At 39.7% G+C, this 26,382-nt stretch overlaps 1 protein-coding gene across 2 annotated transcripts; it reads right to left on the bottom strand.

The window, feature by feature from the left end:
- Positions 1-1,658: 1,658 nt before the first annotated feature.
- On the bottom strand, positions 1,659-26,382 carry CEP95 (centrosomal protein 95). Of its 2 annotated transcripts, none has more exons than XM_032805673.2 (22): positions 26,285-26,382; positions 24,039-24,167; positions 23,315-23,422; positions 21,086-21,199; positions 20,033-20,141; positions 19,391-19,503; positions 18,098-18,253; positions 17,395-17,609; positions 17,129-17,195; positions 16,276-16,340; positions 13,536-13,666; positions 12,808-12,943; positions 12,106-12,220; positions 11,121-11,284; positions 9,094-9,186; positions 7,780-7,930; positions 6,624-6,790; positions 5,290-5,364; positions 4,606-4,758; positions 2,603-2,749; positions 2,425-2,496; positions 1,659-2,058 (listed from the first exon to the last, which is right to left on the bottom strand). In XM_032805673.2, the coding sequence occupies exons 1-22, from the start codon at positions 26,304-26,306 to the stop codon at positions 1,882-1,884; spliced, it is 2,679 nt and encodes an 892-aa protein (XP_032661564.2). In that variant the 5' UTR covers positions 26,307-26,382; the 3' UTR covers positions 1,659-1,881. The 2 variants fall into 2 exon arrangements, with proteins under 2 accessions (XP_032661564.2, XP_032661566.1); XM_032805675.2 differs by having other exon boundaries at positions 12,808-12,940.

Raw genomic sequence — 26,382 nt, 5'->3', positions numbered from 1 at the left:
CTCATGAATGCTCTAGTGACTGAGTAGTTCTATTTCTCTTGTAAATTGCTTTCTGTCATCTCTTATCAGGCCATGCCTTCAGTGTTGAGTGACAGGTACCAATAGTCCTATACAAGCAAATCCCAAAGATTTTTACTTCTAGCAGCTAATCAGATAGGGAACAACCCACTTTAGGCAAGGCCTTTTACTGAAAATTCTGCTTTGGGTCCTGTTTAGTGAAGAGAGTATGTTCTAGGGGGTGGATCTAAAACTTCTAGTTTTATTAAACAGTAAGAGACTTAATCCTTAGCCTACTAATTAGCACTGTGCTTTAATGTGTCAACTATTTTTCAAGCCTATTAACATCCCTAGTTACTTTGCCTATAAGGCTTTAACACTGTTTGTAGGTGAGCTCCAACTAGAACCTGTGCACTTAGGCTTATTCCTTCACTTAATCTACTAGCCCATGTATTTCAGTAGCAGAGGTAAATGACAGCTTTACAGAAGACAGGTACAAGAGCCACCTCTCAACTGCTGACAGCAAGTCTTAGCTAGAGACTAAGTCATTAAATTCAGGTTGAACTGTAGGGTCTTTGTCTTAAATGTACTGTCAGTTTGTGCTGAGCTAGTCTGTCTTACCTCAGCATGATAGCTGAATAGGTTTTGCATTGAGAATGGTGAATGCAAGTATAATACATCTTTCTTTACCCCACTAGTGTCAAACCCACTGCTTCTTTACATGTTCTCAAATAAACTAGAGTTAGTGTAACAAGATGTTGGTTTTAGGTCTAAATCCTTGCATCATGTTCCTAGGACAGCATCTTTCCAGGTAGCTTAGTGATGCAAACCATGTGGTCTTGAAAACAGCTTGGTTAAAGTCTAACTCAACCATGTGCAAATACTTAACATGGTTTGACTGCTATAGCCTGCCTTCATGGTGGGACTATCTACAAGTAGTGCCTATAACTGGAGTTATTGCAGCCATCTGCTGATAGTAATTGCATAGAGAAACCATTGTAAAATTGAAATGTAAAAGGACACTAATATGCTCACTCTAGGAAGTAATTAAGAGCCTGCAAGGTCTTCTACCAGTTTTATTCTTTAGCAAAAAGTGTTCTAGATTTTGAAGTGTGTGAATGATTAAGAACGAGATGACAGTTTTGTTTGAGGACATGATTAGGCACAAGTACTGTAATCTCATTTAGTACTAGCTATTTAAGAGCTAAAACACTACAAAAATATATTCCTGGTTAAATCATATGTAAATGTATCCCATAAGCACTATGCTGTAATGCTGTGTACAGTGTAGTGAAGTCCTTTTCCCCCCTCCCCCGGGGTACATTTAAAAAATTGATTTGTATGTCAAAGGTGGAAGGAAACCCCCCATTCTGACCTGCTCTCTCACAAGGAACTTGAGCCTGTGCTCCTTTGTTTTAAAGAGCTGCCACCACATTTCTAGTTTCATTACTTCGTAGTCAGAAGTTCAGAGGCATTGATTCAGCCTAAAATGCCCAAATAATGTAGCACTGATATGTAGGAATTTTAATATTCAGCTCCTTAAAATTTAGAGTACTGAGAACAATAGACAGGTAGGTCATATTCTTCAGCAAAACTTTGACCTGGAGGCTGAATGGTAGCTTGAAAGTCTGATTCTCCTTTATCAAGTTTAAACAATCATCTAATTAATTTAACTTTATTAAAAGATATGTTAAAAATAGTCAAGTCCTAGTTACTGACACTTACAGCCATAGTACTGTGCCTTTGACACTGCAGACCAGACCAACAACATTTTACAGAACAACCAGCCACCACCTTCTGGTCGTGGCAATTCCCCAACATACCCCTAACAGTTTCTTAGCCAGATATAAAAGCTGCATTGATATTTAATAGTTAAAGTAAGTCTTACAAGAAATAGCTTTTGCTATACTGAAAAGAAGCCATTTGAAGTCTGGATTTCAGTCGTTCTGCTTCCAGCTCTCGGAAGAAGGAGTCGTCGTCATTTTGAGTTATCAGTGTCTGCAGGTGCTGTATTTCCTTCTCCATCTTTGATCTTAACTCCCTTTTTGTTTTGTGCAGTGTCTTAAAAAGAATACTGAGATTTACCAAAACAACTCTGAACAAGAAGTCACTTGCATACTGGAACACAGTTGCTAACTTTCACATAGTAAATAAGCACCCAATAAACCAAAAATCAAGCTAATCCCATTTCAAAACAAACCAATCCCTAAGAATCCCACCACTCCTGTGACTAGATCCCCACATTGTGCAGTCTAGGACTGTTGTAATCCCGCTGTACACCCCTGACTCTCTCTCCCTTTTAACCCTGCTTGCCACTCCTTGCTGGGAGCTGATCAAAAAATAAAAAACCCAAGCAACTCACAAGTCAATTAAGCCAAAAACAAGCCAATTTCTGTGTTTTTTCCCATGGGTTTAGTATACACCTACTTTTGCTTGTGCTTTCTCTCTGGCTTGGATTTCTTGATGTTCTTGTGATACAGCTTCTGCCAGCATTGAAAACTGAGTGCAATAAACATTGAATTAGAACTCATTAAGATATGAAAGATTTACCAATTAAAGACTGAAAACTGGACAGATTGTCTTGGATGCAGTCAAATAAGCCTACCTGATCCTTGTAGTAGTTCTCCATGGACTCCAGTTCATTCTGGTGTACTCTTCTTTGCTCAGCACGCTTTTCTTTACTATACATTCTCAGCTCCTGCAGCCTTTGCTTCTGAATTTCTAAGCCTTCTTCAAATAGATTCTTAAATATCTGCCAACAGTTAAGGTATTTAAATGTATAACCAAAGGAGAAACTCCTCCTTCTGGTGTAGGATACATCTACCCTATGGGGTTAAGTATAACACAACCAGCTTGCACACGTAAGCCACAGAACTTTAGGAAGTGTCCCACCTTGCCTACAGGCCCTTCTAAAAATCCTCTAAACACTGGAGGGGAAAGTTCTATTCTAAAGAGAACTACATTGCATTGAGAGGTTCCATGTTTGTCTCAATTACATATAAAGTTTGCTGTTTACGCAGAACAAACATGGCCTCACTGCAACTTGAGGCACAGTTCTCTCCTCACATCACCACTAATCAGAGGACAGAATCTGTTACACCTCTAAACATCACTGTGCTCATCAGGGTAAAAGATATAACAGATGGCAGCATTTGCTCCCACTGTTGCAATGAGTTGATGTATGGAAGGAGTAGGAATAGGATTCAGCTTGTTCTCCCGTAGCTATTGAATTTACAGTAGTAAATGAGATAAATGAAGTGGGTTTTTAAACATTAAACAGAATCTAATTGGTTGAGTGAGGTGGTGTCATTTTTAATCACTTTTCAGAAGGAAAGTTTAGGTGGCCTTTCAAGTTCCCTCTAAGCTCCATGGCCACCCAGCAGTCTATGAAGTGCTGTGCACTTCAGGTGCCCCTCCCCCTACTGCCATGCTGCTCCTGCCCTCTGCCTTTGAGCCCCTGGCCAGCTGCTCCTGGGAACCTCCTGCTTGTTGTGCAGAGCAGGGGGGTGAGGGGCTGATGTCAGGTATCCCCTTCCCCTCATCCCCAGTACCCCATCTCTGCAGAGCGGGGAGGACATGACAGGGCTTAGGAGAGAGACCTCAAACAGAGCTTCCTGGCAGCTGCTACTGTGTCTGAACAAAACAGGCTTCAGGCTGGTGAGTGATGAGCTACTTAAAGGAGCAGCGCGTGGCTTGGTGTGTGTCACTCACCTCCCAACACATACTTGTAGTAGTGTTGTTACTTCCTGCAATGCACATGTATTCTCCGCAATTGTATTCTTTCAAAGTGCTATTGTTTTAGTTTTTTGACTGGTCTATGTATTTCATAATTTCTCTCTCTCATGCTTAGATTTAATTCTGTGAGTAGTGAGTTCTAAAATGCCTAACAGTCCTGTCTGGAGTTATTATTCCTATGGTAACTTTTTAAAAATATATTCTATCTAGGTTTTTTTTGTTTCTCCTCATGATGCACATAACGTCAATATGGATGCACATAACAAAATTCATTCTGCACATGGATGGAAAAAATTAGAGGGAACATTGGTGGCCTTACTTTTGATACTAATAGAAACATCCTCTAAGCTCAGCTTTATGATCTCATTGTGAAGAGAACTCTTTTCCCCAAATAGTTCCCTCTGATGTCCCCCCACCGACTCCCACACTCACCTTTACTAAGCCTAGTAGCTTCCTTTGTTGCCTGACAGTGAAAGTTAACTCTAGCTTTTGTTTAGGGGGCTGCTCTACTGTGTGTGGCAGAACATAGAGAACAATCATTTCATCTAGGACCTGGCTGACCAGCAGGTATAGTCTTATACCTGCCTTCTTCCAAGAAGAGTAGACCATGTGGAAATTTACAAGCTCTTGGTTCAAGGATAGTTGCTGTCAGAAAAAATATCAGAGCCAGAGTTAGAAGGCAGGAGCTAGGAGCTCCAAGGCCTGTGCTGTTTAGTTTACTTGGCCTTGAACTCTTTGTACTAACACTTCGATTTCTCAAAAGTATAAATACACACCACACAGTAAAGGGGGAAAGATGCTTACTCAATACTGGAGTCTTTCACCTAGTAGAACAAGAATGCCCCACTTAAAGAAGAAAGCAACCTCACATACCCTTTCTTCCCGTGTCCTAGCCCGCATCATTTTGGCACGCAGCTGAACACGGTAATCTTCATAGTACTTTTTGGCTCGAGCAATTTGCTGACGTTTCTCTCTCATTTTATTCTGAGCAAACTTCTGCCGATATATGCGTTGCTTAAACTCTTGCTAAGGAAAAAGATCAACAGGTATCAGACCACCAGCACTTCCTGGAGAGGGAGAGTCAGGGCAGGGTTTTATGGCAAACTTTATTAAATAAATCAATATTAAGGAAATTCTCCCCACTCTACTACCGTGCACTACATTTAAGATTAGACCACTGTAGTGGGGTGCTATCCACAGTGCTGTATAATTAAGGAATCAGCACTTATGGTAAACTATTGTTTCAAGGATTGAACTCACTCATGGAGAGACTGAGATCTGTTCCTCTAAGTCTCCCATATTCTCAGGATTTGTTCCCTGTTAATGCACCAAGCTCCTCCTTTAAACAGTGAAACATAAGCATGTTCAGCAACCCCATTGTCATTCTAAGACCTCAGTGGCCACATACAGCAAACAGACTAGGTAAAGTCTTCAATACCACAGCTGCTCAGGAGTCAATAGGGAGCTGCTTCCATAGACCAACAACTGTACGATCATTTTGGCTCTATCACCATGTAAGTGTCATATGCTTTGTGCATCTTCACTGGAAGAACATACCAGTCTCTTGTGATGGTTTTGATCTTTCTTTATGATGTCAACAAGGAGGTCATGCTTCTTCAGTGCTTCTTCTACCTTGAGATAAGAAAGATGACAGGCAATTGCTTTAATAAATTCTGCAGGATAGGCACTAAGTGATGGGACTTCTAACAGAGGAGGAATACTTCAGTGTACTCTGCCTCAAGTGGTTAAGAGAAAGAAAAGAGAAGATTCATTTTGCATTGGTGAATTAACCCTTCAACGAGTTAGCAAATTCTGCATGCCAAGAACAGCTTTTAAACTACAGGGTTTTGTATGTAATAGCACTTAGAGAAATTCAAAGTGCTTTACAAAGGTGAAAAAGTATTCCCATCTTTATTGTAGAGAAAGTAGTATAGAAGGTTAAATGAAAGTGAATGGCTAAGATCAGGAACTGAACACGCAGGTGTCCTGATTCAGTCCCCCTACTTTAACTATTCAAGAGTGCCTCCTTATTCTACAGAGTAGCTCTTCCTTAGACCAGCCACGGCTGCTGGAGACCAAGTGAGTGCTAGTTTGACCCAAATGTATGCCATATACTTGTACAATAAAAACCATGAGAAAACCTATTCAAATACTGCAAGATGAAAGAGCTGGGATAGAGAATCTGTAGAGTTTTAATCTGCAGTAATATAAGCAATGGGCTTTCCCCCACACTTATAATCTGACATGCTTCTTCAGTGCTTATTCCACCTTGAGATAAGAAGTCTGCTCAGCTTTTAAGCCAGGGAGCTGGGATCCTGACAGGCCTGGTGCTTAGAGAACCAGGCCCAAAGTACTCCAGCCTCCTTAAAGTTGTATCCATTTTAAAGAAAAGCAGACTTCAGATACCATACAGGTTCTTAGGCTAGGTCTACACTGGGGCGGGAGTCGACCTAAGATACGCAACTTCAGCCATGCAAATAGCGTAGCTGAAGTCAGCGTATCTTAGGTCGATTTACCTGGCCATGAGGATGGCGGTGAGTCGACCCCTGCTGCTCCCCCATCGACTCCGCTTCTGCCTCTCGCACGTGGTGGAGTTCCAGAGTTGACGGCAGAGCGATCGGAGATCAATTTTATCACATCTACACTAGATGCAATAAATGGATTCCCAATAGATCGATCACTACCCACTGATTTGGCAGGTAGTGTAGGCATACCGTAAGATAACCTGGAGACTAGTTTGTATGTTATGCCAATACTTTACACAGTATCTGTACAATTGATTGGGTTTTATTGTTTAGTGCAGTCATCTAGTGGCCAGTACTGTTGTGTAGCTGCATTGCCCCCAGTCAAGCCTAAGAGGCTGTGTTATACTGAACAAGAGAGGGTCTCACTTCACTTTGGAGTTTCAGTCTTGATCTGTCTTTGCCAGAAGCAGACTTCAGTTGTTCCATCTGTGCAAGCTGCTGTTGCCACATTTTGTTCATAGAATGTTGGGAAATATGCAGGTATGGAAACTCTTCCAGTAGCAGAGGGAGGAGGTCATTGTCCTTTACTTTCACTGCAGGATGAAAGCAGATTAATCAATACGCTCCTAGACAGCAAGTTTAGCAGTAGTTCTTCCAGAGAGTTTAAGTCCAAGCTATGCAAACACTTCAGACTGAACACCTAGTCTGTTTATTATGCTCTGTTACCAGGATGTAGCATTGTCTCAGTAGGATGTATTGCAATCTGTCTTCACAACATCCCCAAGGGAACAGCCTTAAGCCAATCTGATTAGCTATTTTTCCCAGAAATCTATTTTACAGTATTAGAGGGTTGATATTTTTTAAAAAAGTCTTGTCACCTACTGCCTTTTTTTCAAGCATTATAGAACCCTACAGTGATTTCCTTGCTCCTGTCAATCTCACTAGCTGCATGTGGTTATTTAAAATAAGCCCAACAGTTGTATTGGTGATGGTCCTATATTTTGTAAATGAAGCAAATCATTGTCTGGATCCTCCTCTCATTCCCTGGAAATACTGCACTGAGGTAGTAGGTCCCAGCCCAGAAGCAACAGACGTAATGTTCTAATTAGGGATTGATTTAAGAATCAGGTCTTTCACATTTCAACTTTCACAGGCTGCTCTGAATGAGAGATGAAATCATTGGGCACTTATTAATTATACTATTAATGGAAAGAGTGCCCTTCAACCATGCTGAAACCAAGACAGTATAGCAGGGTGCCATTCAGGCTGTGGATTTATATAATGAATGCACAGCATGCAGCTGCTAAAAATGTGGCTTGCACTCTGAGCACTCACTGTGCTACCATTGCAACTTGTTAAGCATACTGGATAATGGATGGGTCACAGTTTGAGCAGTGCATCAGGTTTGTGTCTATTTCAAAGTATTATCTTCCATTACAAAAATCCAGACATCTGGAGGTCATAAGGGGAAAAATCCTACAGCTGACTGGTATATGTTGGCCAGATGCCTTTATTCTTGGAGTTCACCAGATGCTTTTGTAGGATGCCAGTTTTCCACCAAGTAGAGTTTTGTGGTTCTTACTCGGAGTTGCTTTCTTTGGCTTTGCAAACCCTCCTCTTGGAATCCACTGGCTCTGTTTGGGAATCCGAGGTGTGGTTTTTCTAGAATAAACTTTCACTGGCAGAGGCATTTTTGGAGGTTTTTTAAAGATGTTTTCTTGGTATTCTTGTTCCTTAGGATGTAAAACAGATGGAGAACAGGTATGGGAGGGGAAGAGTGGTAGATCATATTGCTTGGATATCAGAACTGAAATAGCTTTTGAGTCTCTAGGAAGGCCATTTGCACACAGTGAGACAGATCCCACACCGTAGGGCCAAAAATTCACCAAATGCAGGTCAGAGGATTGTGTGCAATGGAGGCGTCAAGCTCTCCTTTGCACAACCCTAATTCTGGGGGTGCTCCATGCATGGCTGCAGTGGCCCCCGGGGCTGAAAATACAGCTCAGATTGGTCTGGCATACAGGCGTTCCAGACATGCTCTCTCTTCTTGCAACACACCAGCACACCTAAAATAGTGCTGAGAACCCCCCGTCAGCTCCATGCTACACACTCACCCTTGCAGTAATATTTAGCCTTCCAGTTTAGTCTTTTTTTATCTAGTTTATCACCCCATTACAGTGGCAGTGCAATGCGGTGCAAAGTGACTGCACTGCAGGATCTGACTCATCTAAGAAGCCCCTAGCAAGAGCTACATAAAGGCAAACAATAATGCAGATATACAGGCTGTAAGTTGCAGTCTGACAGCTCTTTAATTCTAATAGCAAAGAAGGTAAAAAGCTAATGTTTCCGAAGTTAGGGGGAAAATCTATTTCCTTACTAGAATTCTCCTAGTGTCCTTGCACATCCTCACTATTTGTTTCTCTTGAGGCAATTACTTCAGCTATGCAAGCTATTAAGATTGCTTCTGTGGAATTTCCAGTCCACCAAATGGTGTTTAGTTATTAAATCTTATCCTCTAATACTGCAGTAGAAACTAGCCACTTGCCTATCAGGCTGGTTTAAATTCTTCCAGCTGAAGTATCTCTCTACAAGACAAACTTAATACCAGAATCATGGTATTAAGATGTTTCTGAAGGATTACCAACTACCTAAACCTCCCCACCTTGGGGTCTACATACCCTAAGAAAATAACGTACTGCTAACCATATCCCCAAAGTATAGCTGAACAAAGCTGTTTACAGCATCTGTTATACTAGTATTAAAGCCAGGGTCAGCATTGGGTCATGTCATTTAAAAGCATCATCCATGTAGCCTGGATAGCAGGCATGGACAGAGTAACTTTTAGACGTTGTTTAAACAAACGCCATCTAATTTATTCTCGTGAGCTTCACCTTACCGTTTCCCTGGCTTTTGCTCTTAGCTTGGAGAGGCCTAGGTTCTCTCTAGCTTCAAAAATTCTTAATTCCTCTTCATAGGCTTTAGTCATCATCTAGAAAACAAAATAAGACATTCACTCTGAATTTCTACTCTCTGCAAAGGGAATAATCAGTCCAAATGAAGTCACATAAATGAAATGAATTAGTGTTGGTAACAAAAGGGCTTCTTTCACCTCTAGCTCACTAGGAAGCTTTACTCCTTCTTCCTAGACAAGGACCTGGCCACACTGGTTTATGCATTTATCTACATGGTGAATTACTATAATTCACTCAAGCTGAATGTGACGCCACACAAACTCTGTTTAAAACAAAACAAAAAAACCCTGCCCCTGTTATCCATGGACTAGGTCACTGTGAGAACAGACTGCTGCTCAAGTTCCTCCAGTGGCTCCCTTCAAAACAATTTAAGGATCAAGCCCCAGCCTCATTTAAAAACTGGATTTTTGACTTAAGAATTGTCAAAACAGTTGCATTCCTCTGGGACTAAGCAGGTCACTTTGATCTACAAAAAATACTTTCCACCACAATGACGACACTCAAAAAACCTGAAATAAACCAATCAACTAAAAGATTACCATACTCCAAGCAGAGCTTATACCCCAAAAAAGATAAAGTAGAGACTTCATGAAATTCTCTAGGGACCTGGATTATTTTCAATGTAAAATTAATAGACTGATGGGTGGCCATATAAAACCATACAACACGTCCTATGTACAGCCATCAGCATTAGAGCACAAGGTCAATTCTATTAGCTACAGCTAATGGTCATGCAATAGCATCACTGGTGAAGAAGGAGGTTTGCCAAATATAAAGTTGCTTCTGTTGTAAATATTCATGATGTTCAGTGTTAACTGTCCCACACAAAACTTGAACATCTTTGTTTTAAGCTATATTTTGAGGTCTAATAACTGTTTTGGGAATTTAGATAAATCATAAAAGGATTAAGCTCTTCTCCAGCTAGGCATCTGTATACTGTGCTCTTCACAGGGATAGTCAGTATTTTGAGTTGCCCGTTGGGGATATTAATTTTGGGCTCATATTTCTTAAGAATGAGCGTTCTGAAGCTACTCCATTGCAGGATAAGTTTAGGCCTTTGAGAGGATTAAAGTTCTGCTTGCTCATGTGACTTGGCCTCTGCCAAAGATGAGGGATTCTGGGATTTGTAGTCCAGCAATCATGAGAACTATCGGCTGCTAACAAAGCATGCTGGATATAAAAAAGGCCTGCCTTCCTCAATGTGCAGAATGATGGCAGAAGATGCTGTGAGCATCTCTGCCAAGGAGGAAACTAGGGAAGGATATGAGAGCTGATCTCGCTAAGCAGAGTGGGCTTAAGAGACAGGCCTGGGAGGAAACCTGGAGAAGAACTGAGCAAAGGACTATATGAATTGTGAACCCCTGAGAAAAGGAAGAGATGTTCAGTCAGACAAAGGACTGTACAGCTGAGAGGTTTTTACCCTTTGGGGCTGCTTTTGTTTACCTCAGAAGGGGGAAGTGAGCCATAATCCACTTGTTCGTGCATGGCCATTGGTGGCCGAAAGTTTAACGTAGGGGAATCTTAATGCATAGACTGTCAATAGTAAGCAAAATTCAGTCCATCCAGGATAATTTAGACAGTTTGATAACACTTCCCAAGGCATTGGACTGAACATCAAGCCTCAAGCAATTTTAGTGAGTTCATTTTGGCTATTGTGGTGCACCATAATTGACATCTGAGAACTATGTTGTCAGTTAGCAGCAAATGGACAGCAAAGATCCTTTGGTTCCCAGTTTTCCCTATTCTGCATATAACTCAAACTGCTGCAGGTATTAAATGCAAGAGGCAGTGCTGCGCAGGTGCTGAGTTAATGCCTGTATCTTTGCTACATCCAGCCTCTTACTAGGACAACTGTAAAGTGGAAATAAAATTAATTCCCAAAATAGGCCAAATGACCCCACTAACCAGGCTGTAGGGGAATTCAGATCTAATATAACCCAGAAACAGTTACTTTTGCTCTTATTCTTCTCTGGTCCATTTCCTTTTGCAATTGCCTGCGCATTTTCCCCATCTGGCCTCTGGCATCTCTCTGAAGTGCATCTTCAAACCTGGATGAGGGTGGGGATGGAGAAAGGGACCGTGGTCTGCCAAGAAGTCTTTCTGGATGTGGGGTAGCTGTGAAATAAAGATGTGAATGCTGTTATAACTAGCATCAGAAACTAGCAACAAAAACTGTAAGGATGAATAGACTTAAATCTAGAAGGATGCCAAATGTTCCCAATAGTTAAACAGGGAAGCAAAGGAAGTAATTTTTAAAAACAAATACCCTTATTTACCGTCCTCCCTGTCCCAAGCCTCCAGTTCTTCCTGGCTTGTACCATAATTATGTATTTAGCAAATCAGAAGCACCAGAAGATATCACAACGGGGCGAAGAAAGAGGAAGCAAAAATGTATTAAGAAGGTTCAAAGTTAGGGCCTGCTATACATGTTTACAATGGCAGAGCCATGTTATAACATGTTTTGGTCTTGGATCTGTAGACTGTACCAAGCCATATAACAGTGTTACAACCCTTGTCAGTGTATGTTATTGTTACATAACATGATTATCACTGTTATATATTAGGACTAGACATCTGTAGTGTGTTATAACAAGGTAACAGGCCCATTTTTCAGTATTCCCTCCCTCACCGTATGATCAATAGTAGCATTCAGAACTTTGCTCATTTGTCACTCTGTGTTTTTCACTTTTCATTTCTAGTGAAGCTTTCATAGCTGTTTAGGTGTTATGTTTAGTTAACACTTTACTAACAGGATTTTATATCTTTGGGCATGTCACTCAATGATATAATTTTAGGGCTGAAGGTAGGCTTCTGAATCTCTATAAAACTATAGAAGAGTTGTGTTCTACTTTCAACTTTAAGTGAGAAGGAAAGCTTTACTTTTAACAAGGTTGTACTTCACCCAGTGCTTAAACAGTCACACTCTGGACTGTTACCTGGGTGAGGTTTCCTTCCCCGATAATCCATGACACTGTCACTGTGCTGAGACAGCTTATCTTCATCTGTCAACATCTCTTCCCTGGGATGCTCCCCCAAAGCTCTCTTTAACATCTGTTGATTAGAGATGATTCTGGTCAGTTTCATTAGTTCATCCCAATAAAGTCTAGAACTGTTTAACAAAATTAGAGGTACCAGTTGTAGATCTCGTTTTAGTCTTATTATATATTGAACTCAGCTTCTGCATTTCACTGGGTATTTAATAGAAACAAGTTCAAGAAATATCAAGCTAAGCAAAAGACATACCACTATTGATTAAACAGTGGTACAAGAATTCCAGAACGTCAACATAAACTAAATTATTAACGGTTGCATAATTACACAATAATGTAATCCTAGTATTTCTCCTAAACCAAGTAGTAGTATTTTATAAGGTGACTGTTAATGCAGATTTTGCACTGTCACCAACATTTCTCTCATTCAAGATGAAATAACTCTTTTCTTTTAAGATTATTTCTGCAGCATCATCCATTCTTTTACATAAAAGCACCTAAACTGTATTTTAAGTCCCTTTAGAAATTAATGCATCTGTTAATCCTACCAAGATTGACCTGATTCCCTAGATTTTAGTTAGGCTTCACACATTTGTTACAAATGCTGGATAAATTACAAAATACTATCAAGAATAGATTCCCACTTACTAAATCTAGTTCATTTAACCTGTGAGAGAGTTTTTCTGACATTTCATGCAGCTCTTGCTCAGATAATTTGTCCTTTGCCTTTCTGCAGGAAAGGGGCTCCTCTCCAAATGAATCTGTGATAAAATTTTCATATCTGCTAAAAAAGAGAGGTTTTGTTTAAAAAAACCCGCACACATACCACTACATTTTCATTTTTGTCCCAACAAAGATTTATGATCAAAGGTTACCATTACTTAACAGATCCAGAATGCAGTTCACTTTCTTGTTTTAAATGGGATTAGGAAATTATATAGAAACAGATCTGGTGAGACAGAATTCACCTAAGCATTTATACCAGTATTTCCCCTAGTTGTACAGCGAGTGTTTATAAGACTCAAACGTCACAGCCTGTGTGCCTGCTCAAGCCTTTTTAGGAGTATTTGGAACATTTTTCCCCTAACAAGATACCAAGAACAGATTCTTACAAAATATTTTATTTTTATCTGGTTCTTAGAAATGGGTTTCTCTGTATGAAGAAAGATCTGAGTTAAAAGGCCATTGTTAAAAGGACTGAAGATATTCTAGATCTTCACCTAAGTCTGCACATCTCACTCTGCCACTAGCACCAACCAGCTTTGGTTGTTACCTAGGCTGGATTCTGAGCAGCAGCCAAAAAGCGAAAGCCCCTATATAAGGAAGTGAGCACTGAAAACCTGTGTTACTCATTCAGTATAAAAAACCTGACTTACCTTTTTCCACTAGGCAGACTTCTTGTTTCAGGTTTTGTGATTCGTGCTACTGATATTACCTCATCAGTGCCTGGTGAGATGTCTTGGTGTAAGCAGGTAGTTGATGTATGTGAGGCAGCCACATCAAGAGCCTGTTAGAGAAGGGAGGGGAGAAGATCAAATTCATTATGAACTTTCAGTGAAAGGCTCAACGATTACATAGACTATGCAGCAAATTTCTGGCCTGGAGAGGACCATCTATGAGAGTCTGTATGAATACACATCTCAACTCATAAGATTAGATATTAGTAGAGTTAAACTACCAGCCTCCTACTCAGGAGAAGGGTGTTGAGCATCAGTGTTAAGTCAAAATGGCAGTTTAGTCTAATAAAACTGAAATAATGGGAGACTTCAAGTACCCACATAATCTGGTCAAGTGTCACCATGGGACAAGAGCTAGAGAAGTGATTTCTTGACAGCTGAAATATTTATTTCTTGGAACAGCTAATTCCAAAGCACATAAAGGGGCTATTCACTTAATTCTGAATAACACAAAAGTTTGTTCAACAAGTAACCATAGAGATCACAACAGAACCAACTCAGGGCTCAGACTGAGTAGGTATATAGATTCAGAGACATACCATTATGCCATACTGCTACCTTATCATCAAGAACTTCAGCCCCTATTTAAAAAGTAAGGCCTGACCTACATCATCATACTGGTTTAACCAACAGTGTCATTTATACCAATCTTGGTAAACCAGTGAAAGTGTCACTCATGTGTTTAAACCAGGTTTACAGGGGTTTAGCTTGTGGATAAATTTACAGGTGCAATCTAAACCAACATAACCAGTTTTAAACAGATAGAAATTTAGGACTTGTCTATGCATAGTAGTTGCACCAAATTAAGTTAATCAGTTTAGTTAGACATCCCCACACAAGTTGGACTCCATTTATCTTTTAGGATTGTAAATAATCTCAAATGTGAACATAAGACATCTAATGGAGAGATTTCTATTCAGCCTCAAACATTAGCTGAGAGCTGTAAACTTCCCCATTCATCTCTGCAACTTCTAAAAGATCTCTGAGTTAAGTGTCAACATAATTACCTAGTTCTTTCCTAACAAACAGAAGAAAGGGATCTCACAGCTGCAGCGAGGTCTTTTTTTGATGCCCTAAGTGAATGGTATTTGGGAGAGGACCACCATTTATTCCCTCTCCTGCCACAATTAAGGATGCTTGCAGAGCCCACAAACATATTCCAGCTCAAAATATCCAGCAGGCCTCTGAGCTGCAATCCATATTTTGAGCACATTTAAGAAAGTTTCACTTTATTAGAAAGTTTGAGATGTGAAAAATCACCATGATGGGTCTCATCTTTAATCAGTGGCAGATAACATGTCCATATTATTACAACATCTAGCTCTTGTCTATATCCTCTAGGTGGCAAGTAATTGCATCATTTACCACTAAGTCCAGGACATGCATCATCTTACAGCAAACTGTCTGTAGACTGACAGCCTGGCACAAGATCTTTTCCACTTATAAAAGGGGGAAAAAGATCTGATTGGCTGTCAATGTTAAGTGCACTGTTCAGCATGTATCTTTAAGTTCATTAACATTTCTTTTTGCTCAGCCATAGCAACGTGAAGGGAAGAGTTATAGATTGCTTTGGGAAGAGTCCAGAGACTAAGTTTATGTCTGTGACAGATAACTTGTGCTCTCAGGACTTGGGCTACGAGGCAGTTTAATTGTGGTATAGATGACCGATCTCTGGGACCCTCCTACCTCTATCACAATTAAACAGCCCCTTAACCTGCACCCCATAAGCCCAAGTCAATGGGCATGGGCCAGCTTCGGGTTTTTAATTCCACTGTAAAACATACCCTCAGTCCTGCAAGTAACCTTTGTCATAGCAGAGGGTAAAAGACTAGAACTGCAATGTTAAGTTGGCTGATTTGGTTATAGCAAGACTTAAAACGAAGGGTTGTCGGTTAAGTTACGAGTGAAGTCCTCTATATTCTGAAAGTCCTACTCACCACCCATCAGAGCTTATCTTTTCATGTTGCCAAGTAGCAGGTCAGCCCCACAGTGGCTTCAATCAGCCAAGAAGTGCTTTGTGGAGCAAGTATTCTTCTCCTGCTCAGATAGTTTCCTATGAGGACCTGTTTCCCTGCAGGCCCTTTGAGTAGAATAAAATCTGCTAATTCAGAACCCACAAACTGATTATCTAGTTGTTCCAAAGGGCAAATGCAAGGACAAAAAGGAGGGGGAAGTAATCTGGCCAGGTCACTGACTGAGCTTAAGACTGAGGCAAATCCTCTGTTGAAATCCAGTCAAGTCTCAGTTTTCTGGAGATACCTGATTCTGGGGTGTCACCAATATCATAAGATACTAGGCAAGGAGAACGTTAAAATATTCTTCCTTAACATCCTTAGATAAATCCAACTGATATGTAATAACTGGGTGCTTTTGCTGAACTGGTCAGCAATGTAAATGCAAATGTTTACATCATCAGTTAGCGCTAACATCCCACTGAGACATGACTAATGTTGTTTACAATCTGCTTGTAGACACACCAAGTCAATACTGTATCGGGTCACATTCACAAGGTTTTGAAAAGAAAAGCAGCAACAAGTTTAAGAGGAAAGCTTCATTTCTGCAAGGTGGTAGGAATACCAAAAATCCCCTGCATGCAGGTTTACAGCAACCCTGTCTAAAACATGTAGGGATTTTACAAATAGTAGAAAGTCATAGTTACCTTGGCCACATCATTTGTGCCATTTAGCTCATTTTTTGACAGCACCTTATCTCCGACTGGAAAAACTGGCAATAGAAACAGCAGTGTTTATTATTTATTTGCTACACATCACCCAAGTGTGTTTAGTGATTTACAGAACAAATACAAAAGGCAGGGACCCTGGCTCAAGGAGCTTACAAACTATTTGTCAAAAGAAGTGTAAAACAATAGGGGAAGGAAGACAGTAATTAGATGTGTGGCTATTCAGTTAGGCCATGCACAAACTTTATTTTTTTTTTTAATTTTAGGAGCATTTCTTGACACTTGAAAATTCAAAACCTACATCTGAGAGGGTGATGCAATGGAAACTGGAAAAGTAGCCAGCATCTCCAAGGCAACAGAGAAGTTAGAAAATAAGCACTTGTCTATACTAGGAGAGTTTAACCATGCTTTCTGGAATGGATTAACATAGTTTGTCTTAGTCTACATTCATAGTTAGTTTATTCTGCACCAGTTCAGCTGCACCCTTTGTCAATGAGTTTCTGTAAAACAGACAAAGCTTAAATGGATTAACTGGAGGGAAAAAAAACCAAGAACACCACAGTTGAGCAATGGACACACTTTACTTCTCAGCACAATAAATCCCCTTAGACCATGACCTATTTTCGCTCCCCTTGCAGACATTGTGACACAAGTAATTTGCTCACATCTGTTAAGAAATTTGAATTTAGAAAGGTTTGAACAGCAAAACATAGATGAACGTTTTCAAAACCATGTTTCCCTCAATGCCAATACGATGAATTCAAAGTAACAAGCACCAATATTTAACACTGCATTAGAACAGAGTTTAATATGAAGCACAACTTGTTCTCACCAGGGGTGAGTCTTGACAGAGGAACACTATCAGAAGTAGCTGACTCCTGTCTAAGTGGTTCTGCAAACTGCAAAGAGAAGTAAATATGCATATTAAATTAACAATTCAGTATTCTTCCTGCTGAACAGGAATGTTTTGACAAGGCCATAGATTAATAATACATTCAGAGATACAGTTCAGATAGATACCTCATTAATTCCATTCTACAAATGCAATAGAGAAAAGCTGAAAATATTTACTAATAAAACCAAGAGGTTTTAACTTACAACAGAAGCTTCAAGTCCATGACTGTTAGCGAAACTTAGGGACTGTCTGGCTGAGCTTTGGTATTCCCTTCCCATTGAATAATGAGGCCTGGGTTCAGGAGGCTGATATGGTGGCTGCAAAGGAATAGCTGGGCGTATGGGCTCCCCAAGCTTCTTAGCACTGGAACTCAAATTCTCTTTGAGAAATTCAGTGGAATTAACAGAATCCATTGATCCTTAAAGACAAATATGAAAAATATATAGGCACAGTTAATCCATTTAACAAAAATGCCAGCTGGACACTTTCATTCAGCTTCATCTTTGAATAAGCATGTTACTCCTCAATCATTCTAGAGTTTAGTACACATAAGAGACATTGACAATAGTTTTCATCTTTGCTGCATGCAGCAAAATTTGGATTTTGGGTGTGAGGAACTAATTAGAAGAACTGATTTGATAATTTAGCATTATTAAACAGTCATATGAACATCTTAGTTTTCTGATTTATCAGGTGTCAGACCATTCAGATTTCCTCCAAAACTGAAATAAGGAAAAAAGGCGAAGAACTACTTATATAAGTAACTCTAGATAAAGAAATAAGAAGCCTTTTGTCAGCTACTATATTCCTAGTCTCAAATCCATGGCTGTGAGGATTACTGCCAACAGAACTAGGAAGGCTAAAGAATTTTTAAGGTGTTTCTCAGGAAGTCAGTATTCCACTCACCTTCCCTCTCTTTTACAAGTGCCCTTCTGAAGCTGGAAAGCTGACTAGATGATGTCACAAGTTGACAGGATGCCACAGGAGCCTCAGCATCTTCAGGTTCCTTGATCTCCTTAGACCTACCTCTCTCTGCTGGCAACAATTCAGGGAGCTGAAACTCTGGAAGTGGTGTTTGAAAGCAGGTTAAACTTGTTTAAATAATTAAATGCATTTTTACTGTCAGCTCTGTGTTTAGACAGTGTTCATATTGGACTGAATTAGTAACTAGCAGTTAATGCTCTTCACTGCTGTGGGGACAGCAGAATGTTGCAGGTGGAAGTTGAAACACTTCAAGAAATTGTATTTATCCATCACAGTATGCGACCAAAGTATTATTCACAAATTTGCTCAGCTATCATTGTAGGGGCAAGATAAGTCAGCCTCAGCACCCATTCAGTCCTTCACTTTGCAAAGGAAATTGTCAACAAAAATGCTATTGATGTTCAGAATGAGCCCAAGTGGTTCCTATTACCAATTCCATGAGTCATCTGGTTCCCTTAAAGAATGTTTCTGAATTGCCCAGACTCCTACCAACTGCTTGCTGTAAGTAAGCTTAAAGAATAATTCATTGCTAGGGTTTACATATTGTGTCTTGAAGCAACATTGTTATAATAATTTTACATTTCATACTGTGATTGTCTGAAGTCATCCAGTTATACTTTCATGTCCTTCTGAACTGGGTCTAATTCACACTGTTTTACTATGTAGTCCTTTTTTAGACAAAAAACAAAACCCTTCAACCAGAAGGGATAGATAATGGTCAACTCTAAGTCAGGTTTGAAACCCTTAAACTCTAGGGAACCAGATGTTTTCATCTCGGCAGGATCACCTTATCTTGACATAAGTGCACTGGGTACCATGCAGTTCTGTCTGTGAAATAAGAATTATATTATAATAGTGTCCATCTGCTATTGGCAGTTATTCAAAGTCCACTGGTGTTACTTGTAAGAGTAAAGATTTGTTCTGTTCTCTTGACCTAAGTTTTCTCTGACCTACAGTTATGCAGCATACTTTATGCCAGTTGACTTTCCCTATCTGCCCCAGAGGTGGCTTCATCTCAGTTGTGCCAACCATATATATGCTGAAGCATTTAGGGAACCTTCAAAAGAAAAGGAGCTATAAGCTTTTTGCTTTACAAGCATGTTCCCAGACCTTTCATATATTTAATAATACTAAGCACTTTTGACAGTGTATGTTTGATTGCTAGAAGAGTACATGTCCATATAGAACAGTCTTAAAGGTATATTTTAAACTCACCTTCGTTTCTTAGAGAAAATGAATGAGCAGTGTCCCCAAGCCTGATTAATTCACTAGTAGATTCTGATCCTTCTACCTCCCAAGATGGGACAAAAATATCTGACTGGGAAGACCTAAGAGGGAACACAACACAGAAGATCCATTAGCAATAATAGTCTTTGCTTGCCTAGGCCACAAGATGGAGCTGCAGAAGAATCCGAACTCTGTATCTTCAGTTAGCTGGCCTTTACTTTTTAGAAGAGTATGATCAGTTTCCACACAGTAAGCTAATTTAAAAATACATTTATTTTCATGATAGATATAATACAATTGATTGATTAAGCTTCAGTGATTTAAATCAAAAAGCATGCACTGAGACCACAGTGGAAGTTTGGAACATAACTCATTACTGTGCAGATTCACCACTAAAGGTGGATTAAAAATTCTTAAAACTGCTAATTGTCTTAGGCTTTGCAATGCAAACACATACTTGATCCAAATTTTAGATTTCTTGCTGCCCAAAGACCACCAAGCATTCCATTTGATGCTTGTACTCTGTATGCTTTTTATTTTCATAGTATGAATATGCTAGACAATTTATAGATATGTAAAAATACAGTCATTGTGCCAATGTAACTTTAAAACATTCAGAACCAGTCTTACTCCGCAACTGATGGGAGTTCCAGAGGTGGCACAGGTTCCTCGAGGTCACCTTCCAGCTGCTCTTGAAGCACACTTTGAATTTCATTGTTAGCTAGCTGGTCAGGTTCATCTGTTTATAATCAAAATTGGTTTGTTAATTTCAAGGAAAACCACACACACACAGGATGAGTACTACTGCCAATATCACAAGAAATAATTTCACATCAATGGCAATTTTAGACTTAACATGCTGTCTAAAACTGTCACACTGAACAGGTTTGTATATTTTGGTTTAACAGTACAGTTTATATTATATATAACAACTTCCACATGCACCTTATTCAATAGACGCTTCAGTGGTAAGTTAGGAGGAAATTTTAATACCACTTTCACACTTGTAATTCATAAAGTTGTTAGGAGATGGTTTCTGCTAGAAAAGAGAACCATGTTAAAAGGAGCACTATGTTTTTTGTTTGTTTGTTTAAAAGGCTTCACCTTTTATTACCATATATTACTGAAACTAAAAGATTTTAAATCCAACTTTCTGTTCACCATGACTACTGAATGAAATGGAGCAGTAAGTACACAACCTGGGAAATTAAAATAGATTAAGTTCCACTTCTGTTTGTGATCATTTTCAATCCCTTGCTTTCCTGCAATGTTTGGATTACAAACATTGCAAGCAAAGTTTTAAATCTGAGCAAAAACCTGTTTAAATGCAAACACTCTTGTTCATCTTAGGTGTTGTAAAAAACACGGTTTTACAAAAGTCTGTTTTCCATATATGATACTAAATGGCTATGGGCTTCCTCAAAAATATAGTTGCTAATCGGGGGAATGCAAAGGCATAAACTTCATCTAACACTAGGAGCCTATTCCATCCTTAAATATACAAAGAATGGTCTACATATGAAGGCAGAATTTATGCCTCAGTATGGTAGCTTAATAGTAGCACTGGAGGTATGCAGGCAAGATAAGAAGTAGTCCATCATAATAAGCAGCAGCACATAATATCTTGAACTGAGATAGTCTCTTTAACTTGAACTCTTGAACTTTGTTAGTTTCTTTACTCACCCCCATTCTGAGAAGAAGTTTCACTGATTTGTTCTGTAAGATATTCAAGCAGGCCATCAAATATTTCTAACAGATTTCGGATAGATTCTCTCTCTCCTTTCACAATGTTCTCTCCTTAACAGAGGTTACTATGAATTAGTAATTAGAGCTTAGAGAAAAAAAATTCACCTTTAAATAGTTTGTCAAAACCTTGGAAAGGCTGTTCAGAAAAATGCATATACAGATATCAACTCAGAAGAAATTTAGCTGGAGTTAGATGTTTGGGTCACTGTTGGATTTTCATTTCTGTAACATACTTTAAGGTAGGTGGCAAACATCCTGAAATTGTACATCTTCTGTTCCAACAATTGAAAGCCTAATCTTACTGACACATTTTTCATCAGCTCTCATGGAGCATACCAGACATCAAGATTACACACTGCATACTTGTCTAGTGCAGTGGTTTTCAAACTTTTGTACTGGTGACCCCTTTCACATAGCAAGCCCCTGAGTGTAACCCCCCCCCTTATACATTAAAAACACTTTTTATATATTTAACGCCATTATAAATGGTGGAGGCAAAGTGGGGTTTGGGGTAGAGGCTGACAGCTCACAACCCCTCATGTAAGAGCCTTGTGACCCCATGAGGGGTCCCAACCCCCAGTTTGAGAAACCTCGATCTAGTGAAAGTCACATTAGCAGTTCATCCTGTTTCTACAGGGTAAAATTCTGCTAGAGCAAGCTGTTGAGATCTTTGCTTACACTTTGTAGCTGGTTCAGCAGGTAGTATTATAGTCAATATGAAACTAATGAAGGATTCCTGCCTTCAGTTTGTTGGGGAACTTGGTAGGATTCTCATACATGCCTGCTACTGCACAAATGAACTATTAGCTGGGAAGGCAGGATGTAGGAGTCTTTCAAACATGTTAGCAATACTCTGTAGACATACTTACCAGTCAGCAAGAGATGCTGTTAGGAGGAGAAAGGTTCCATCCTCCCTTTTTAGTGTCAGTTATTTATATGATACTACTGGTCTTCACTTGCCAGAGTGGAAGCCCCTAGAAACCCAAGTCTTCAACATATACATACATGTCCAAGCTAGCACAAAACTGATAATCACTGTGTAGGCTCAGATTTCAGAGGACTTCCACACACTCCAGTTATTTATAAAAAGTCACAAGCAATACTGCAATCTCCTTTACAAATGTCAATCTTCAGAGCAAGCCAAATATACATTAACACCCAGCTGGATGACTGGAACCAGAATTTGAACTATTCCCTCAGTATTTCACTGCAAATGTTTGTTAGCACTGTTACTGTTAAGAGATTGACCTGTTTTTTATTTCAAGAAAAAAAATACGTAAATTGGGACTCATTTCAAATAAAATTAAATGACAGGCTTAAAAATGGAAGGTCTCAAAAAAAAACCTGGTATTTCAATTTAGACAATTAAAATATCTAAATGACTATTTCTATTATAAAAATTCACAATGTAATATGAATGTCATAGCAAATTTATTAACTACTTTGACAATATCCAATTAAAATAAATTTTAAATTAAATAAAATTGAGACCACATTGGCTATTTCTCACTTGAATTACTATAAATATTCGTATTTTGAACATATTCAAACACGCACATCTACCTGTTAACTATCTGTTCAAGTCCAAGTGTTTACCACCACAATGTGTTTTCCTTCTGTTGCCAAGTATGGCAATTATATCCCCAAGGACACATTCAAGGCTTCTTCTACTGTTTCCAAGGTGAGAAGGGCAAAGATTCTTCCTATATGGCCTGATACCAACAACCACAACATCGTTCCAGCTGAGGGGAAGAGTGTGACTTGAAGAAAACAGGATAAAAACTGCTATATATTCCACTAGGAATAATTAGATGTCTGCAGTGTCTTAATCTAACTGGTACCTTCAAGGTAAAAGACTAATAACTTCAACATTGATTTACTACTTTCCATACTGCAATATAGTACACATGAAATGTAATTAGGTGCTTTAGTCTAAATTTTTAATTATCTGCTTGTTCTCTAAATTGATGGCCCAGTTTTCAGACCAAGACTATTTTTTGGGGCCTAACTCATTGCACATGCACAATTTTGCATGCTGATATGGAAACATACTCTGAAAGATCAGATCTTTGCTTATAAATAGGAAGTTGAATGTAAAGCCTTGGCTATTTTTCAATCACGCATGTATACCCCTCACTTCTGTTGACCATGAGTGTAAGTACTCACCAGTGATGTGAGACAAGCTGACCTGCAAGTAGTCCAATGCCAGAGAATCTATTACTGCTTGCACATTATGTGCATCATCCTCTTGGCTTCTGGGAGAGGCTATGAAATCTACAAAGAAGAAACATTACATCAGACTACAGCAGAGATGGGCAAACTACAACCTGCAGGGCACATCCGGCCCACAGGACCTTCCTGCCCGCTGCCTGACCTCCTGCCCTGGGAAGACTACCCCCTGGCACCTCCCCTGCTGTTCCCTCTCCCCTGCAGTCTCAGCTCACGCCACTGCCAGCACAATGCTCTAACACTAATACTAAGCTGCTCAAGTTTTCAACCAGATTAACAAGGGTTAGAGGCAGTGTGCCTTGTCCATACTAGACTTTAAAACACAGATCGCACATGCTAACATCAAACCTTTAAATCCTACTGCAGACAAGGCCTCACTTGAGTAGTTTAGCAACATTTAAAGAGTACACCAATCTTGTATCCACTAGATTTTTCAAACCTGTTTGTTTGAATGTTAAACTACACAGTATGTTTACCAGCTGTACACAAGATGTATTCTATTGGCCTCAGTTTACTTTGTGATTTTACTTTTGAAAATATGTTATTGGAACTTGAGAAATAAATAATTCTTCTCCTAATACAATTGTGTTTATTTATGTTTGTATTTATAGAAAGATAAAGAAAGCCACCATAAGTAATGATACAGGATCTCTGTTCCTACCTGGTACTTTTTCTCCCAAGATTGACTCATAAAGACCAACAAATACATTAGCACCACATTCTGTGAGCTTCGTCACATGCAGATTTATATGACATTTCATAAGAAGATCATTGGTGACATCAACCCATTCTATTAAAAAAAAGTTAATACATGTAAGTGACTTAGCTAGAAAACGTAAGTACAAAACCCTGTCTGTGTACATTATGATGAAGGGGGACTCCCTGCTAAAGGCTCATGTAACAAGTCTGGCAAGTAGAAAGTGTCTTTATATGCCTATTAAACAATAAAGAATTTATGATTTATGTACTGATGGGAGCAAAAGATAAGAGTGAAAAACAGCCCTTAGTCCCTCAAATTGCATTTCATTATGGAAAACTGTGTATTCTTTGATATTTGGGCAGAACAATAAAAGGAGGACAATTAAGTGTAATATGACTCTTGATCTGAGAATTCAAAAAATTCTATTGTTACAGATTAACTAAACAATACTAGAATTTGTTTTATTCTATTGGAGATCTGAAGTTTATGGCAATGATTCTGCAAGCCATCCACATACAGAATTCCCATTAATTTTAAGGATAGATGTGTCGAGAGTGCTTAATGAATCAGGCCAATTTTTGGTATCATCCCTTCAGAAGCCATAGAGCAAAAGCTGTCAATAATGCTCATTTCCCCCAATCCCAACATAATCCATACATTGCAAACATCACATCAAAGAGTGTAGGACAATCTTCATGTCTACTGGCCTAGTACATCAAGTAATTTTATGTAGATAATTTTTTTCATGTTGTGCCAACATATAAAATGAATGATTGTATATATAAATATTAAAGGATTTTTTAGCATACAGGTGGATGTGGGATATTAGAACACAGATAGAACTTGGGCTGCAGCAGTTATTGTACAGTGAAAATTAGGCAGTTTGATTTCTATCCAAGTTGCAGGAAGGAGCAGACTAACAGGTCCCAACCACCAGATCCCTGCTGTGAAATGCAGTAAGTGTGCTGCCTTCCAGTCACACCAAGAAAGAGGAGAAAGGGAGAGTGGAGGGGAAGTGCACAAATGAGCACGGAAGAAGCAAGACTAGCTTTAACTTAAGGGCAGTCACTTGAGACAGCAAGATATTCAGCATGAGAAGAAGGGCAGAAGTTTGCTGGTATGCCTATCAGTGGTCCAGAGAGACAGGTTAACTCCCTCTCCTTGCCAGCAGTGCTTAACATACACATTTATTTTTTCGGTCCCAACATACAAAAGGTTTTCTGCATCACCTAATAGTTTTTAGCATCTTTAATTAAGAGGACATAGTGGATGAAACAAAGTTCAGCAAATGGATGTAAGCAGAGCAAATTGTTGCAAGAGTCTGCTAGTGTCCTGAAGTGCTTTTTCTCCTCCACAGGCTGAAGTGTGTCCACGTTTGCCCCCCCAAAATACTTGCCCTCATGTTTCACTTTCACATGCATTCAACATCAGGAAATTAAAGGATATTTCTTAGTTGTTTAATAGTCTTTAGACTGTGGCCCAATAACTTGTTTCATTTTCAATATTACCATGTTAACTGAGGTCATCTGGGGATTGCTCACCAAAAAGAAAGCCTCAGAGGCTGTAATTAAGTCATAAAACAAGAAAAGGAGTAACTTAGTTTCAGGACCTAGGGCAAGTAATATTGTAGGTACTGCCCTCACCAAACAGTGCTCAGACAGGAGAAAAGACACCTCTCAGCTAGCCCACCATGGGGCCAGGACAAGAGGCAGCTGGTGGATATTTACTGATCCACTTAACTTTTTAAGTAAACATAACTTTGAAGACTAGTTGAGAGGCCTCCCTGTTAATAAATCATTCCTTCCCCTTCCTTGCCCCACACAAATTTCCAGACTAAATGGTAGCACATCACTCCAGCTCTAAGACCTACGACAAATGAGACAATGGCTCCTACACACACCATCCACATATAGGGACAAGGAAGGATGGGTGATAACATAGGGCCCTAGTCTGGGACTCCCGAATATGGGGTTCAATTCCCCCCTCAGCCTCACTCTCTAACCCTGGGCAAGTCACTTAATCTGACTGGAGACGGTACCTCACAGGGCGGGAAGGCAACAGTGAGGAACCAGTTACTATGGTGAAAAGGGCCAGGTGAGCACGGGGACAGGGCACAGCCCGGGCGACTCCCACATCCCTACCACCCCACACACCATCTCCTCCAAGAGTCCCCTCCCGCCCATGGGGCTCCCTTTTACGCCCCCCACCTCTCTCCTCGGGGCTGCCCATGGTGTGCTGTTCACTTGGACACGACGCCGAAGCTCCCAACTGGCGAATACAGCTCCCCTCCCCCTTTCAGGATATT

Source organism: Chelonoidis abingdonii, chromosome 13 (genome assembly GCF_003597395.2).
Source record: "Chelonoidis abingdonii isolate Lonesome George chromosome 13, CheloAbing_2.0, whole genome shotgun sequence".
Taxonomy (NCBI): domain Eukaryota; kingdom Metazoa; phylum Chordata; order Testudines; family Testudinidae; genus Chelonoidis; species Chelonoidis abingdonii.
Note: the sequence above shows the minus strand (reverse complement) of the source record. Positions and strands in the feature narration are given on the sequence as shown.